Below are 17545 nucleotides of genomic sequence, written 5' to 3' on the forward strand. Positions count from 1 at the left end.
ATTTAAATTAACATAAAACCTATACAAATTGTTAATTTTGAATAGATACATTAAATTTTAATAAATTATTCCTAAATTATGCATTACTGTTATAACATTATACTCTTTTAGGAATGGATTCTTAAATTTACCATACCAGGTAAAAAAAATAAATCGGCATAATATCTCAATATTGGTTTACTCTTCATCTTTATAATAGTGACTAAAAACTAACAATAACTTAGAATTAATTAAAATTCATCAGGAAAACTAATAATTTAGAATTAACTAGCATGATTAAATAAGTTAAATGGCAAGTTTCAGTACAACCAACCAAATTTACTAATATTTATCTTACTTATTTTAATAGCTGATAATGATACTTATAAATTTGGAAACTAATTCAAATAATTTTGTATTATTCAACTTTTTTTTTTTTTTTTTTAAAGGATTGGAATGGAGAATAATTTGTTCTCTTATAATGAAGTTTACATATCAATCTTTCATTTGAGCTTCTTTTTTTATATCAAAGTTTCACTATTTTTTTTTGATAAAATTCCTATTATTATATAAATAATTGTTAATGTTATATTTCTTTAGATTATCCTCATGGTATTAGACTGAGTCAGAGAGTTGATGATAAAGTACTGGTGACATTTAATGCTCGTAATGAACACGATCGTTCCAAATTTGTAGAAGATTTGAAGGAATCTATTTTAGAGGTAAATTATGTAACTAAATACAAAATTGAATTTACATATAGTAAGATAGGTTTTAGTAATTCAGGATGTGGGCAGCCATTGACAGCTGATTGTGAAATGGACCGAAATGGCAGTAGAGAACTGGTTATTGCATTATTTTCATTCATATTCGTATGATGCTGAGTGATTTTAGTTTATGGACAGTCTGTATTATGTGGCAATCACAGTTTTTGTATTTGTCACTTCACTATACAGGAGCTATAAATTCACATAATTCATAAGCAAAACAGGTTGTGTTCTGCTTATGAATTATATATCATGCATCAAAATTAAGTTTTGTAGCATTTTTCTTAAATTTTCAAAAAAGACATTTTTGTAGCTTTCAAAGTAACTCATTACTTAAAAAATAATTAATGAGAACTAACAGTTGATGTACTTTTATAAAACAATGCACAGACTTAAATTTTTGGGCCATGTCCTTTTGTTGTCCATGCAGTTCTTCCCCACTTTCTTCCTGCTGTTTAATCCAAAATGAATATCTTAAGACAAGGAATAAAATAAAAAAAATAATAACAAAAAAATGCAAATTCTGGCTTTGGCTGTATTGAGAACAAATGGAAATTTATTTATTTATAAGTGCATTTGACAATTTAATATATGTTCTTAAATATATATTCAAGATAAATTTTTTAAAAATCTGACAAGTTGACAAGTCCTGTTAGACTGGTACTTCAATGCACTAACATCTTGAGCATTAATTCTTAAAATCTTATTCATCAGTTCTTGAATCATGTTTACACTATAGTGACAAATGTCAATGTTTAATTAATGGGATTAACACATTAAACATAAATATAGCACATGATAAGGATCGACCCGAGTGGTAACATTCAACTCTGTAGGTTCTAGTCCATTAGAGTGCATTTGTCATATTGCTTTAATGACCTTAAATGGATGTAGACTGTCAGGCCACTTGAGATAGTTGTCACACCTGCTCCTAGGGAGATTTCCCAGTTTGTATGCCACTGTTATAAAGGATTAAAAATTAACAGCTTCATATAACTGAATTTAATTAAATTGGTTATTTTAGTTTTAAAGATTTTGAAAGGCAGCATTAGCAAAACTTGCGTTTGAATACCACAATGTCTGATAACCAAAAATCAGTTGAGGATTTCTGTTGTTTTTGATAGTAGTGAAAAATAAGAAAAGGAAGAACAGATGACATGAGTTAATTTAGTAAATTGATGGCATCAAATGCATTTTAACATGGTTATTAGTTAACTAAATAAAAAAAAAAAAAAGTGAATATATATTAAAACACCATACAGTTTGGTTAACGTTTTTAAGTTTTATTGGTGAAATTATACTGGCAGATTCTAATATTCAGAAACACACTTAACAGAGTTTAGATCTCTATGATTTTTTTACTTTTGTAGATGGATGAAATGGAGAACTTGCGAATTGAAGGGGAACTGGAAAAGCAAAAAATTGTCAGGGTACGGGGAACAGAAAACAGAGATTCAGGTGTAGCTGATATGGAGATTTTACCCCCGACTACTAAAGATGGTAAACTAGCTCCTGATACTTTGTCTACTAATCTGAAAAGATCTGCTTTGTCAAATTCCCTTTTGGATCTCCACGATCAACGTAAGTATGACTTAATTGAATTTTATATGGAAACTGTAACTCTCAGAATGTATTTACATATTCCTTTTCATAATAAACCTTGTGGTATCTAGTGCATAAAACTTGAGTGTAGTTTCATAATGCATGATGGGGATGCTACTTGAGTGTAGTTTCATAATGCATGATGGGGATGCTATGTTGAGGCAAGAAGAGCATTTATATAGTTGTATATTGTGAATAGTATTAATTTATTCAATCATAATTAAGTTTCTCCAATATGAAGATGACTTTGACTACATAATGAGGGTCGTTAAAGTGGCAATGCCTTTTTTCTTTTTTCAAGTGGTCAGCATGGAAGAGCAACAGCACATGCTTCAGCTGATATTAGTTCAAAACCACATGACTGCTAAACACAGTTAATGATTGCATTTACTGTCATAATGATTAGTTGTAAACTCCTCTTATCTATGTACTCATGCTGGAGTGAAAAAGAACATTTTAAACATACAGACACCAGAAAAAAAATAATTTGTCACTTGTGTATTTTTTCTTTCAATTAATAATGTGTAATAATATATCCTTTAGCACAAATGACTTCATGAATTCTTGTTGGCACGGATTCAACAACTAGACACTTCAAGTAGTTTATATCAGTATTAAGCTGTTTAGAAAACAATTGATCCAGTAATTCATTCAAGTTTCACGAGCACTGTTATTTTGTTTTCAAGTTCTGTTCAAGATAGTACCAGGAATCTCTGTAGGATTCAAATCTGGTGATTTGGATAGCCAATTTAAATGCCCTACTATTCCCTTGTGCCAGTTTAAAACATTTTTGTTTAGATACCCTGTAAATCAGACAGTTGTCCTGGAGGAGTATCAAAATGATGAGTTCTCCTCAGTGTTCAGTAAAAGAACACCCGGTTATCCAGAATATTTTTATAGTCAGCGTAGACTTGCCAATAGTTATCACAACTTTTTTGTGAGTCACTAACATCTTTACTGCATCTCATCTTTTGTGGTGGAAACCCTTGCTTCTTCAGTCAACAGAAATCTGTTTTATGCACTAGATACCACAAGTGACTAATTTTTGTGTCTGTAATTCTGATTTTGTGCTTTTTTTTTTTTTTTTTTTTTACAGGGAAAATGCATACACTTATGACAAGTCATCAGAATTATATTTATCAAGAAAAAAACTGCTATATGGCAATATGAGAGAGAGAGAGAGAGAGAGAGAGAGAGAGAGAGAGAGCACTGAAAAGAAGGAACTTTTTTATTGGCTAAGTTATGTTAGCCAGGGGTGCTGCTGTGTATAGCTATCTAACCATTCCACAACAGGTTGCCTTAGTGCTGCACTGCTGCAAAGGTGATTGTACACGAGAAATCAGTGCCATTGTATGGAAATAATTTTTTTTTTTTCCATCATGCAAAATAATACGATATTTACTTAAATTTTTATAAAAGTGTTTAAGTGTATTATCAGGGCTAGATTTAAACTTGTTGCAGCCCTGAGCTATAACATGTATGACATCCTTCTCTCTTACAGTTTACCTGTGACAATATTAATAAAGGATTTTTTAAGATAGCATGAGGCCCCTTGTAATGTGAGGCCCTAGGCGCCTCCGTAGCCAGGTGGGAAGGAGCAGCAGTGCGTAGCACACGCTTCTTGATTAGACCGGGGTTCGAGCCCGTCACCACCAAATACGGAGGATGCGGAAAGGTCAGGGAATGACCACCGCATATCCCCGAGCAATATGGCCTTAGTTGCTAATGCTCCTAAAAACCAAATAACAAACAACAATGTGAGGCCCTAAGCTGTAGCTTGTTTAGCTTATATGTAAATCCAGCCCTGTGTATTATAACAAATGGGTGTATATTCCTCTTATTGTTAATGCAGTTATGCCCTTCCTAGTCATGAAGGTTTATAAGCTCTGTTGAGGGCTGGTTGTTTTTGCATCTGCATACATTATTGTATGCAGATGCAAATACATACATTGTGAGATTGAGCAAATTGTTAACTGCAGTACTAGCATATTAGCTGCCAATATATAGTGTCAATGAAGCTGTAAACTTTTCTGGCCACCTTGGAATAGTGGATTATTAAAGAAATTTTTTTATTTCCTTCAAATTGTTTAGTGTAAATAAGAGCATTTATGCTGAACATGCCAATTAAATTATTCTGGGGCCAAATAATGCAGATTATTATTATGCCTATTTGTTATAGTAAGTGAGAAAAGAAAGGAAACTTTTGGGAACCCTAATAATGCGTATAGACCATTCTTTGGAGAAGCTGTCATCAGAGGCATCATGTCTGGAAATGTTACTTTCCTTGTGCCCCAGCTGCAGGATAACAATGAATGACAGCTTCATTTTCCAACAAGATAGACTAACAAACTTATAAATCTACTCAGTTATAGAAGCCTTAGTTTCAAGTGAAGTCTCTGAAGTGAACTTTCTGTTAGGAAAACTTGCACTGCAAAACAGTCAAGCCAACCTTTAGAACATTTGCAAGCTACAAACACAATGCACTGATGCATTATAATCTGAGTTGCTTTGTGCTGATCTAAATATCTCTGTCTAATTCTATAGAGCTTCATTTATTTTTACTGTTGCAACTTAGTTTCTGAAAGTGTTATGTAATAACCCTATAAAGAAATGTAATCTGTAATCTATATCCTAGTGGCTACTGATCAAGGGTACTTGTATCCCCCATCCAGAATAGGGCTATAGAATGAATAGGAAACAAGAGAACACATTCCCCCACCTATTTTGTTTTTTTGTTATGTTCTTGGATAGGGAGGGGATGAATTCTGCTGTAAATCTCAGAGAATGGGCAATATAACAGGCCATAGGTGAATATTATTATTATTATTATTAGCCACATGGTGCAAGGAAACCTGAGGCTTATGCTGCACCAGCCAAAAAAAAAAAAATTTTAGACAGACAGACAGAGAGAGAGAGAGAGAGAGGTAGAAGGAAATCACCAAGAAAGAGAAGAATGATGATATCCAGCTCAGGACCCTGGGTGTGCCAAGCCCACATTCACCAGATGTTGAGCCTCTAAACTAGAATATATAAACAAGATTTTGATTACAAACAATCCAACACAACATATTGATAATTTATGTCATAAAGGAGGTAGGAATGACCTTCAAGGATTTTATTATTGTCCTACTATCTTGCAAAACATGTATATGAAATTTCTTTTATTCCCACATTGGAGAGAATACAACTCAAAATTCCTCCTAACTGGGGGAGGGGAGTCTTTAATACACTATGTACTATAGGGATACTTAAAAAGACAAAGACCATAAGGGGTGCATGGAACAAATGAAAAATGATTAATGCTGTTTTAAAATTTTTCCACTGTCCTATAATATGGATATATTTGTAAGTATTTTTTTTTTTTTTTTTAGTCCTTGTAGAATTTTACCATACAAAATTACTTGTTTTCTTTCAGAAATGAATAAACCAGTTAGAAGAGGCAGTGCAGGTTCTTTAGACAGTGGAATGGTAAGTAGTTTTTAGAAAAAGACTGAATGAATACATGAAATAATCTTTCCAATATGAAAATGCTTTTTTGCATTAGCAAAGGATTAAATTTTACCTGGACTTTTCATTGTTCCTTGTAAACAATTATATAGACTGTTGTAATTTTTGGACATTTATTTCGTATTTCTGTCCATCTCACATTAATTGTACTTACACTTAGTCATACCACATGGCATTTGTTGAAGTTAGTAAGAAGGTGAAGCATCGATATGTGTAATAAAATTTCTGGTGAAAGAAGACTGTAAAGTGGTGTACTGCATTCAAGGACAGCTATGAGACAGCGAACAGTCTTCCCTATATTGCACAGCTGCAAATAACAGTCAATCATGTAAATATTAAAAAAAACTGAGAAGTGAATGTCAGTGTCAACATGTACAAACACTTGTGTGAATCTTCATTTACAAAAAGCAAGCACAAATTAGTTCCAGTTGTACTGTCACTCTCATACCAACAAGACCATCACAATACGTTTGGAAGACCTGGGACCTCTCCCCCCCCCACTTCCAGTATAGTCCAGACATTCTTTTAGATTTCCATTTCTTTTGACTATTGCAATAATTTTTGGTAGCACAGAAGTTTAATAACAATGTGGCAGTGCAGACTTCTGTTCTCCAGTAGTAGCTGTAATCCCATCCACAAATTCTGTGCCACTGGGATACTAACATTCTCACATTAGCAGTATTAATAGTAATAGCAAATGATGCAAGAAAGCAAGCTTATACAGCATCATCCAAAAAAAAAAAAAAAATCCCCATTTTGCCTATCTATCCCCTCCAATAGTTTGTCTAGTTCTTCCTTGAATTTATTCAATGGGCAATTAATTGTTGGAAGCTTGTTCCAGCAATCAACCACCCATTGGCTAAAGTCAAACCTTGACACATCTATTCTGCAACCATCAATCCTCATTTTAAATTTATGACCCTCGTGTGTAGTTTCAGCAAGAGGAAGAATGCCATCAGCAGTGAGCATTTGCTATTCATTTTTCAGTCAGTGAGCTTGATCACTCCATTCAAAGCCTTATACACTTCATTCAGATTACCTCGCAGGGGTCTAGTCTTCAGACACTGCAATTTGCAGAACTAAAGCCCTTTCTTATAGCTCCCTGTTAGTTTGAACTTCTGGATTCCCCCTCCTTAAAGAACTTGTGAACATACGTGCAAAATTCGGTTCTTCAGCAACCTGAGCAGTTAAACCATCAACATCAAGTGGGCCAATATGTTAATATTGATCCCTCTACTGTTAATATAACTACAGAAGTCTTTGCTGCTTTCCTTGGCATTCTTTGCCAAGAAAAATGCAAATTCACAAAGAGCAGTGTTCGTTAATAACCACTCTTCTCCCACTCAACCATTCCTTTATCCAGTGCAGTAACATGCCCTTAATGACACACTGCTCCAGTTTTTACAGTAGTCTTCTATGTGCAACAGTATCTAAAGCTTACCTGAAATACAAGTATAAGATATCAAAATTATTTTTTACATCCAGTTCCTTTGTTATTGCATCATACTATCTAATCAAATTGGTCAGGCAAGGCTTGACCAATCAAATTGGTCAAACCCATGCTGAGATTGAAGTATAATTGCACTCCTGTCTCGATGGTCCTGCATTACTTCTTTAACCCGTTACTCCATTATTTTCCTTAGGACTGAAGTTAAGCTGACAGGTCTGTAATTACTCGTGTCATCCTTTTATTCCCCTTTGTGAATTTGGCATACATACATCTCCAGACCACAGGGACCTCCCGTGAATACAAAGATGCTTTACATAATTATTTGCTTACCTCTTTTAATATAATTGGATCCCATCCAACCCAGGTGCCTTTTTTATGTTTAACTTCAATTTTTCCTCCACTTTATTCTCAGTTACAACAAAATCATTTAGCTCCATTTTCAAGGTTTGATAAACTTCTGGCATCCACTTTTCTAAGGAATTCCTCACATGTGAATGTAGATGCAAAATAAATATTTAGTTTGTCAACAACCTGAGCAGAATCATCAACAGTTAAACCATTGATATCAAGTGGACCAATATGATTCATCCCCTCTTTTCTAGTGTTTGCATAAGTAAAGAAGTCGTTGCTGTTTTACTTTTTATTATTATTATTAGCCATATGGTGCAAGGAAGCCTGAGGCTTATGCTGCACCAGCAAAAAAAAAATTTGAGTACCCTGAGAAAGAGAGAGAGAAAGAAGTAGGAGGGAATCACCCAAAAAGAGAAGAATAATGATATCCAGCTCAGGCCCCTGGGTGCACCAAGCCCATCCTCACCAGATGTGAGCCCTTGGGGTTACTTTATAACAGAATTACAAATTTTAAAAGTTGTGAACATTTTAACCAACTAACTGCATAAAAGAATGAAAAATTTGGTGAGTTGCTACTTGCCTGCTCAATAGCATGCAAACTTTCTCCTTGTGATCTGTCATTTCTTTAGACAATCCCACATTTCTCTGTGGAAATAAGAGCAGAAAAGTTTTTTTTTTTTTTTTTTTTTCCCCCACTTCCTTATTGAGTACCAGTAACATGTTCACAATTCCAATGCCATTTATTTTGTAGCAGAAAGGTATTTTGTTTTAGCATTAGCATTAGTAGAGGCATTTGATGCAAGAAACCACTTCCACTTCACCCCTCTGTTCGTTCGAAATACCTGTCCAGCTGAGCCTTAAACTTATTTAGGCTATCAACTTCCACGACAAGGGATGGAAGTCTGTTCCACCTACCAACCACAGGCTGGCTAAGGCAAATTTCCGCACATCTATCCTACATCTGTCTTTCCTCAATTTCAACTTATGCCCTCTCAGGTGATTATTCTGAGCGAGAGGAAGAATCCCATCAGCATTGAGCATGCTCAAACCATTCAAGGCTTTGTACACCTCTATCAGATCACCTCGCTGGTGCCTAGTCTCCAGACACTGTAATTCCCAAAACTTAAGCCTTTCTTCGTAAGAGCACCCCTTTGTTCCATTCACTAATCTTGTTGCTCTTCTCTGTACTCGTTCCAGCAGCTCTACATCCTTCTTGAAATGAGGCCTCCAGGCCTGTATACAGTACTCTAGGTGTGGCCTGACCATTGCCTTATACAAGGGAATAATCACCTCCTTATCCCTGCTAGAAAAATTCCTATATATCATTGACAATATACCATGAGCTACTCTTGCAGCCTGTCTGCACTGCTCAGAGAACTTCATATCTGCCTGCACAACCACCCCCAGGTCCCTTTCATTCTCTACCACTGTCAGTGTAGTACCACAGAGTTGATACGTTGCTCTGGGGTTGCTGTTTCCCATGTGTAGTACTTTACATTTGTCAATGTTAAACTTCATTTGCCACCTCTCAGCCCATCTGCTCAACCTTTCCAGATCCTGTTGCAGCAGCATAGTGTCAGTAGTGTCCTTGACAACCCTGCCAACCTTCGTATCGTCTGCAAACTTGGACATTAAGCTTGATATACCATCATCAATATCATTTATAAATACAGAGAACAATAAAGGACCCAATACTGAACCCTGAGGGACTCCACTAATAACATTAGTCCACGATGAGCAGTGTCCATTGATTACCACTCTCTGTCTTCTCCCCCTCAACCACCCCTTTATCCATAGCAGCAATTTGCCTCCAATGCCACACTGCTCCAATTTGTGCAGCAGTCTTCCATGTGCAACAGTATCAAAAGCCTTTCTAAGATCCAAGTATATAATATCAAAGTTATTCCCTGCATCCAGTTCTTTTGTGACTGCATCATAGTATCCAATCAAATTGTTCAGGCAAGACTTCCCCTTAACAAAACCATGCTGTGTCTGAGCTATAACTGAAGTCTTGTCTAGATGATCCTGCAGTGCTTCTTTAACCAGTGCCTCCATTAATTTTCCTGGAACAGAAGTTAAACTCACAGGTCTATAATTACTTGTGTCAGCCTTTGTAAATTGGGGTCACATTTGCACATCTGCAGTCTATGGGTACCTCCCACTGAATCCAAGGAAGCTCTCATAATTATGGCTAAGGGTTTGCTTACTTCCTTTGCTGCCTCCTTTAATATAACTGGATAGATCCCATCCACCCCAGGTGCCTTTCTTGTGTTTATCTTCAACAATTTCTCTTCCACTTTACTCTCAGTTATTACACGATTATCGAGCTTACTGCCAGAGTTGAATACACTTCTTGCATTTCCCTCGCTGAATAACTCATGTGTGAATGTCGATGCAAAATATTCATTTAGTTTGTTAGCTACCTGAGCAGGGTCATCAACAGTTGACCCATCGATATCAAGTGGACCAATCTGATTCATCCCCTTCCTTCTATAGTTTACACAAGTAAAGAACTCTTTGCTGTTTTTCTTCACATCCCTTGCCAAGGATCTCTCGTAATCTGCCTTCGCCTGCCTAACCTCCTTTGTAACATAAATTTATTAGCAATGATTTACACACACACACACACACACACACACACACACACACACACACACACACACACACACACACACACACACACACACACTTTCACAGAGAGAGGATTTAAATTAAAATTTAAATTAAACAAGAAGTATGGCAAATATAATACCTATTAAATACCAGTAAAGCAAATATCAAAAAAAAAAAAAAATTATATAAAGAGAATTGCTAATTATCAACGACATCTATCATTTTACACAAATGACTAACATAAATCAGTGTTCATCAGGAGAATAATTAGCATTAGTCATCCATTTAAAATTACTTATTAGAAATTGCTAGGCCTAAACATTGGGCAGATCATGCTGCTTCATAATCAGTTAAATAAGTAAGAAAAGTTATAGTAGTAGTAATTTGGGGCAATAATTTTGGAAGATATTCTAATTTTTGCAGCAGTTTGTTAATGATACATTGTGCCATGTGGATTGCACAAAATTAAATGCAAAAGTGGATCTAAATTACTCTAGCTATGTAGAGGAACTTAATTGAAATTGTTGCTAAAATCTTTTAAATACTGATTGAATAAGTATCTTAAAACAACACTCCTCCCATCCCTCCAAGAAAAGTCTAAACTTGAGGTATTTGTATTTTGTAATGATGGTTAATCTTTTAAGTGGCCATTTTGATCTTCTGAAGGCTGGGAAGTTTTAGAAAGTCCACTTTTGTATTTAGATTTCTTTGTTCTCCTGTTTATTTTGAGCCATTCATAGGACTAGCTGTAGATTCCTGCAAAAATTATTTATCTCTCAATTATTTTTATGATTGGTTTAACCATTTAAACTTACTGTTTATTTATTTAATCCTGGAAGAGGTACATTAGTTTACTGTGTTCACTGTTTAGTGTATTTTAATTGTGTACTTTGCAATGCCAGGCATCATTTTAACTTCATAAAGGATATAATTATGAATATATTTTTTAAAATTGCAACCGTAATAGCCCTCTTTTTGTTGGAGCACTTTGTATTCCATACGGTATATCTTTTTGATAAAAGAAAGAATAACACAGTTCAAAATTGCAGTAAATATTTTTCATTATTTTTCTACTTTTTAATTTTTTTCAGTAAAGTTTGTTGTCACAAAGTTAAGTTACATGAGTAGATGCTCAAATTACATTAATAGTGTACTTTGTGTATTAATGTTTGTAATTCATTCTTTTTATACATGCATCTTGAATATTAACAATTAATGCTGATAAAAAGTCAAAGCTAAACTGAAGTAATACTAATAAATATTTTAATTTATATTTTTTATTCACTTTCTTTCAACCTTTAAATTTCAGTCTGTAATGGTCTTTGAGTATATAATATTACAAGTAGTTCAAAAAATAATTTTGTGTGTGATTATTAATCTAATCAAAATTAACTACTTCATTGTTAAAAATATCTGCGTAATCTTTAGATGTATTAATGCAAACCAGTGAACATCTCTTTGTAATCATTTGTTTTATTGTTATTTCTAGTCTGTATCCTTCCAATCTTCAGCTGCCAGTACAGTTAGTCATGACTCTTCTCCTCAGATGGTTCATGCAGGATCAACATCTTCTGGAAGTTCAGGTTCTAGTTTGGGCAGTACCCGAAGTGCTGCAGATAGTTCTGGATTTTCGGCAACTCCTAAGTCAGGTCAGCAAGGGTTCCTCGGAGGTCTCTTTGGCAAGAAAGGAAAGCATACTAGCAAATCGGCAACAGCAAGGAAAACTCCTGACACTACCGATGTGTGACACAGGCTGTCAGCTAGTGCTTAAAAAGTGAAAATGACCTAAAGCATGAGATGTATGTAAGAAAAAATGTGTAAATTAAGAAACCAGTGAGAATAATCTGATAGGCCTGCTAATGCTATAGTCATCAAAATAAGAACAAAACTTTGTTTTGTTAAAAGCTGTTGATATCTTATGCAATTCGGGGCTTGTCATGCGAGTAACTGAAAGCGTTGGATTTGGTGGAAATAATTCGGCCACTGAATCAGTAACTTATCTGTCACACTATGTGTGATAAAGGACTTAAATTTAAAAATCAATATAGTAGAGTGTACATAAGATCCAGATGCTGTGTGTATTATAGTGTTGTAACATAAAATGCCATCTGGTGACAAGTTCTTGCAATTTAGAAATGGTAAATAATAGATCACCAACCATATATAGTTATGCAAATATATATGAAGAATTAATATATGCAGAAATAGAAAATTTCTTATTGTATCTTGTGACCAAAACTTATGAAATTGAGTTAAAGTTATCTACTCATAATAATCTTCATATGCTGTTAGATAGCAGACTTCTTTTCACCGAAGACTGGTGGAAATTTTAAACTTGAATCCCTCATAGGTCTAATAAATACAAATTTTTTTTGAAATAAAGTATTATTAATCAAAGAGTATTTCAACTCGCTTAATATTTTAGCTACATGGTAAAGTACTATAGCACCTGATTCAGGTGTACTTAATTTTCCATGATTTTCCTCTATCGCGCTAACAGATGTTCAAAATAGCTTGCAGGAACAACAGTACAGGGATGAACGTGAATGATTATAGTAAAAGCAAAGATTTGTGCACACAACTGTTTTATAAAAATTACTAACTTTTAAATTATTATGAATAATATCAAAGAATAAACTTTAAATTTTCTGACTTATTACACCACAAGCTTTTTGTCTTACTCAGAGGATTTCTAATTTTATATTTGAATATCAATCTTAAGTTGATTTTTCCAGTTATTGCGCTTATTAAGAGAGTTGAAATACTAACATAACACTATTTATTCTGTATAGTATTTAGTTATACTGAAAGTTTTATATGTACAGCCATAGTAAAATATGACTAATTCTCGTTTTATTACTTTATTGCCAAATTAATTCATTAGTATTGTTTGACTAAAAGTATAATTTAAGTTGTTTTTCATGTATCATTAGCTCGTTTTAGTATTTTTAATCACCATTTAAAATATCTGCAATGTTAATTGTTATAGCAGAAATAACCCCTCTCTATTGATCTTATTTTAATTTTAACAAATCATTTTCTGTAATGGTTTAATTTATTTCATGTTTTAATATTAATACCAGAAGAGAGCACCATATGTGTCAGATTTCTTTTTTAAATAAAAAAAAATTAAAAAATCATAAGGCCAGAACAAATTTTAAAGAAATGAAATTAATATCTGAATCAATATGAACTAGTTAAAAGAAAGTTCAATAACAGATTAATATATTATTAATGAGGCTTGCCATTTTTAAATTAATATATTGCTGTTTGAAGCTTTGCTAATTACTCTGTTTTTAACTAGATCCATTCCCTGAGTGAGACACTTTATAAAGAATTGTTTTAATGATATATATGTGCAAGTTAAATATTTTTCGATAAATGTATTTCACAATGTGAATTTTGTGTATTTTACATTTAGTAGAAATTTTGCATCCAGATCTTCCAAATCTTAGGGAAATTATACCATCGGTGTCTTGTAAAATGTTTTAACTATCTGCACTGGGATATTTTTTAAAAAACAATTACTTAATTCTGATTCTTCGTACAGTGCACATTTTGCACATATCTAGCATCGCTCCTATTTACTTGCATATATTTGTGATGTAACTTGTATTTGATAAGTCACTCTTAAATGTTAAAATTGAGTGTTATAATTTATCATGTGTGTGTGTGTGTGATACAAATACAAGCAGGTGGCCCAAAAGTCCACTGACCCCCCATTAAGGATGCAGTTATTTAGAATAAAGCAGAGGCAGCTAAGGCATCGGCATGTCAGGTCTCTATATCGAAGATATTCTATGATTATATATCAGTTTGCTTGTGTCTAGGAGGGGAAAAAAGCATTGAACTTGGAGATAGATTAACTCATTCTGTGAAGTGGAAATGCCCACAAGTGACATCCAGATCATAACCACAGGGTTGCTCCATTCATTGGAAAGACTGGGTTGGGTTGTTTTAGAATATGCAATGAGGAAACTGTTGCTGTTATTTGGTTTTTTAGGAGCATTAGCAACTAAGGCCATATTGCTCCGGGGATATGTGGTGGTCATTCCCTGACCTTTCTGCATCCTCTGTATTTGGTGGTTACGGGCTCAAACCCCGGTCTAATCAAGAAGCGTGTGCTACGCACTGCTGCTCCTGCCCACCTGGCTACGGAGGCACCACGAGGTATCAGTATATTGTGCTATGTGTATTCTGTGGTCAGTTTACCTATTTTATGGACTGAAAAATTGTTTCCAAGGGTGGGGACCATAAATTATAACCCTCACCCGAGACCAACTAACTTGGCTATGCTGTGAAAAAAAACCATGACTGTTCCTCCCATCCCAACAGGGAATATTTCTCAGCTTTGTTCAGTAATAGAACCAGAGCCCAGGCTTTTTCTACACACAGTATGAGAGAACAGTACTGCTCCACACTGTGCTGCTAGTGACATCCAGATCATAATCAAGCTCGGCCCTTTTCTACAATTTGGAAAAATACCAGTTATAGCCACGAGGGTTATTTCCAATAAGAGTAAATAACGTAGAACAGTTATGAAGAAATGAAATGTTTACATGAATTATCTGTGAAATGCATGTGCCCGTATGTTCAGCACAAGTTTATATATCTCGGTGAGAATGAGAAAATTCTCACTTCCCCTATATAATTCTGTGCCATGTTTGCTCAACACTTTCCCAAATATCTAAGTGAAACTCCATTATTTTATATTTAAGTTCCTCATTGGTTCCAAAGCATTCCTTTGTGATAATTGCCTTCAGAAAGTACTACAATGAATTTCAAACATTGGGAAGTCCAAGCTTCATTGAGATATTTTCACGTCCATAATACGTAATGGATCGTAATTTAAATACTGTTAAAACTAATAATATCAAGAATAGCATGTTGTCTGGGTTTAAGTGCAAGCAAAGTATGCAACAAGTGCATTGATTAACAGAGACATCAAAAAGATAAAACCAAACCAGGGTGTAATGGATTTTTTTATTTTATTAAAATTGCAGGGTTTTGATTTCAATCGGAAATAAATGTTATGGTATTGGGAAATCCTATAATTCACATCTTCATCACCAAAGCTTATTTTTCTCATTAAGGAAATGCTTTATATTTTGAGAATTCAATCAACAGTTTCACAGCTTAGATGCATGTTCTTGTTAGGCAATTCAGTGAAAGTTGATGGAATGCAGTTTTAAGTCTATCCTTGCATTCTTTAATGTGATTACAAGTTTCAATTCCTTTCCTATGCATTGGCTTAAGCAATGATCTTAACACTAATTCTTCCATTGTGGTTTGCATTCAGTGTGTAACCTACCAATTCTCACTATCTGTCTTTTCTCATTATTGGCATGTCATCTGACATATCAATAAACAGTTGTTTATAGAAGAGGATCATTGTCAAAATGTACCATGTAATATAGTTGAACATCATTTATCACTTGTCCCTGTTTGTGTTCATTCATTTACGTACACATTTGTCACAACTGGTTCTTCAGCTATGGTGATTCTCCTGTGTCACGCATCTTATTCATTCAGTAATCTGTAAACAAAGGTATTATTAATATATTGTACTCGTGATATACTGTACATTTGAAATTTAAGACGTTATAATAATAGAGGGTCATAGGACATCTGGGCCATTCTTTAGTTAATGCTACACTACTGGAAGATCTTCACATAGCTTTATATGAATATTTGATGTGCTGATTACTATTTGAAACATCATTAGGATTTTTATAAAATTTTTAACATAGTATAATTGAAAAAGATTTATTACTTGTGACTGCTTGAGCAGTGCAGCTGATAAGCTTTCTCTGGTCAGATATGTGCTTATATATGCTTCTGGTTTCAAGCTAGAACTCGGTGGACCATCTTTTGGCACTGTTGAATTTTCTAATTGTTTCATCTGTACTGTGTTTTTGGTGTGCCCATTTGATATATGCTGGACTAAATTAATAAAATAAAGGTAATTAATTCCAGTAATGTAGGATTAATTATAGCAGTTTTCTTGTATATATACTGGATTAAACATTGCCTTAGCACACTTTTAAATTTGTGATATATGTATATATTCTAGCAGTGTATTAGGCCTTTTTCTAGCATATATGTATTGTTCAAATTTGATTAACTTTCTAAAAATATTTAAGAACATTGTTATAAAACTAACAGTTTCAAAGTTCTGGTCACAAAATATCTCTTACATAGCCTACTGTACATGCATACATAAAAACATGACGTAACATGACATTTGTCAAACAAACAGAAATTATCTTTATCTATTTATGTTATAAAAAATTAGCCATTATCTGTATCCATTCCACATACGGAGTGCACATTTCACTCTGAAATAAAATACCTCAAGTATCATTACTTGGTGTCTGAATTTTTCTTTCTGAGAAACAAAAGTAACACATTACAAATCTCTTTAGTATTTAAATATGAATTCATTCCAAAAATGCAAAAACCAAAAATTTAATTGTAGATCAGACCTATTGGTTCCAACCTCGATCGCCATTAGATTTGCTATGGGTCACAAAAATATACTTCTATGATACCAAATTTAATGAAATATATAAAAATAATATTTAACTAACTATTACTACTTATTGCAGTGTGCATATCTAGCTTTACTTTTTGTTTGCTAAATTAGCATTTCTCAAATTGTGGTCTGCACACCTCCAATAATAATAAATAAAAATAACAATGTCTGAAATCTCTTAGAAATATTTACAAACTTAAAAGAATTTATGCATAGGAACTATTTTATTAAACTTGGTCTGCATAAAATATTTAAAACTAAAAGCAGGGTCCTTAGGTCACTAAAGTTTGAAAATTGCTGAGCAAAATCATAATCAACTGGTGTTGCACAATATTATTTCTCTTAAGAGGCACCTGGTAACAGCTGTTGGACAGGGGATGTAGATACATTCTATTATGCAACAGAATATAATACTATATACAATTTATAATACAGTAAACCCCCGCTATTCGCGGTATCTGTATTCATGGTTTCGTGTATTCGCGGTCGCTGATTTAATATAAAATGAAACCTAAAAAAATGTGAATTTTAAATCGCCGTGAACATTTTCCGCCATAAAAAAACATGGGTGTGGCTAAAATCACCTTTCCCGGTCAAAACAGCGCTCAGTGGGTGGGGGAGAGGGGTGACAAAATTGCGAGCGTGGATGTTTCTCGCTAATCCTTGTTCAGTATGTGTTATGCGCTTGTCATGGAATGTTTCGTTGTTTGCTTTTAATTTTATAAATTGATATGCTTACAA

The 17545-nt window shown here is 33.9% G+C and overlaps 1 protein-coding gene across 5 annotated transcripts in view; it reads left to right on the forward strand.

Moving 5' to 3' along the window:
* LOC150078149 (IQ motif and SEC7 domain-containing protein 1-like) overlaps positions 1 to 13086 on the forward strand; it is a 317006-nt gene extending 303920 nt beyond the window's left edge. For all 5 annotated transcript variants that reach the window (XM_090384960.1, XM_090384956.1, XM_090384958.1 and 2 more), the window contains 4 exons: positions 580 to 701; positions 2117 to 2327; positions 5764 to 5816; positions 11759 to 13086. In XM_090384960.1, the coding sequence (XP_090241086.1) occupies positions 580 to 701; positions 2117 to 2327; positions 5764 to 5816; positions 11759 to 12016 (644 nt within the window). In that variant the 3' untranslated portion in view covers positions 12017 to 13086. The remainder of the gene's footprint in view (positions 1 to 579; positions 702 to 2116; positions 2328 to 5763; positions 5817 to 11758) is intronic.
* The last annotated feature ends 4459 nt before the right edge of the window (positions 13087 to 17545 follow it).

This window comes from Mastigoproctus giganteus, chromosome 11 (genome assembly GCF_048544385.1).
Source record: "Mastigoproctus giganteus isolate SK-2022 chromosome 11, ASM4854438v1, whole genome shotgun sequence".
In the NCBI taxonomy this organism is placed as follows: Eukaryota; Metazoa; Arthropoda; class Arachnida; order Uropygi; family Thelyphonidae; genus Mastigoproctus; species Mastigoproctus giganteus.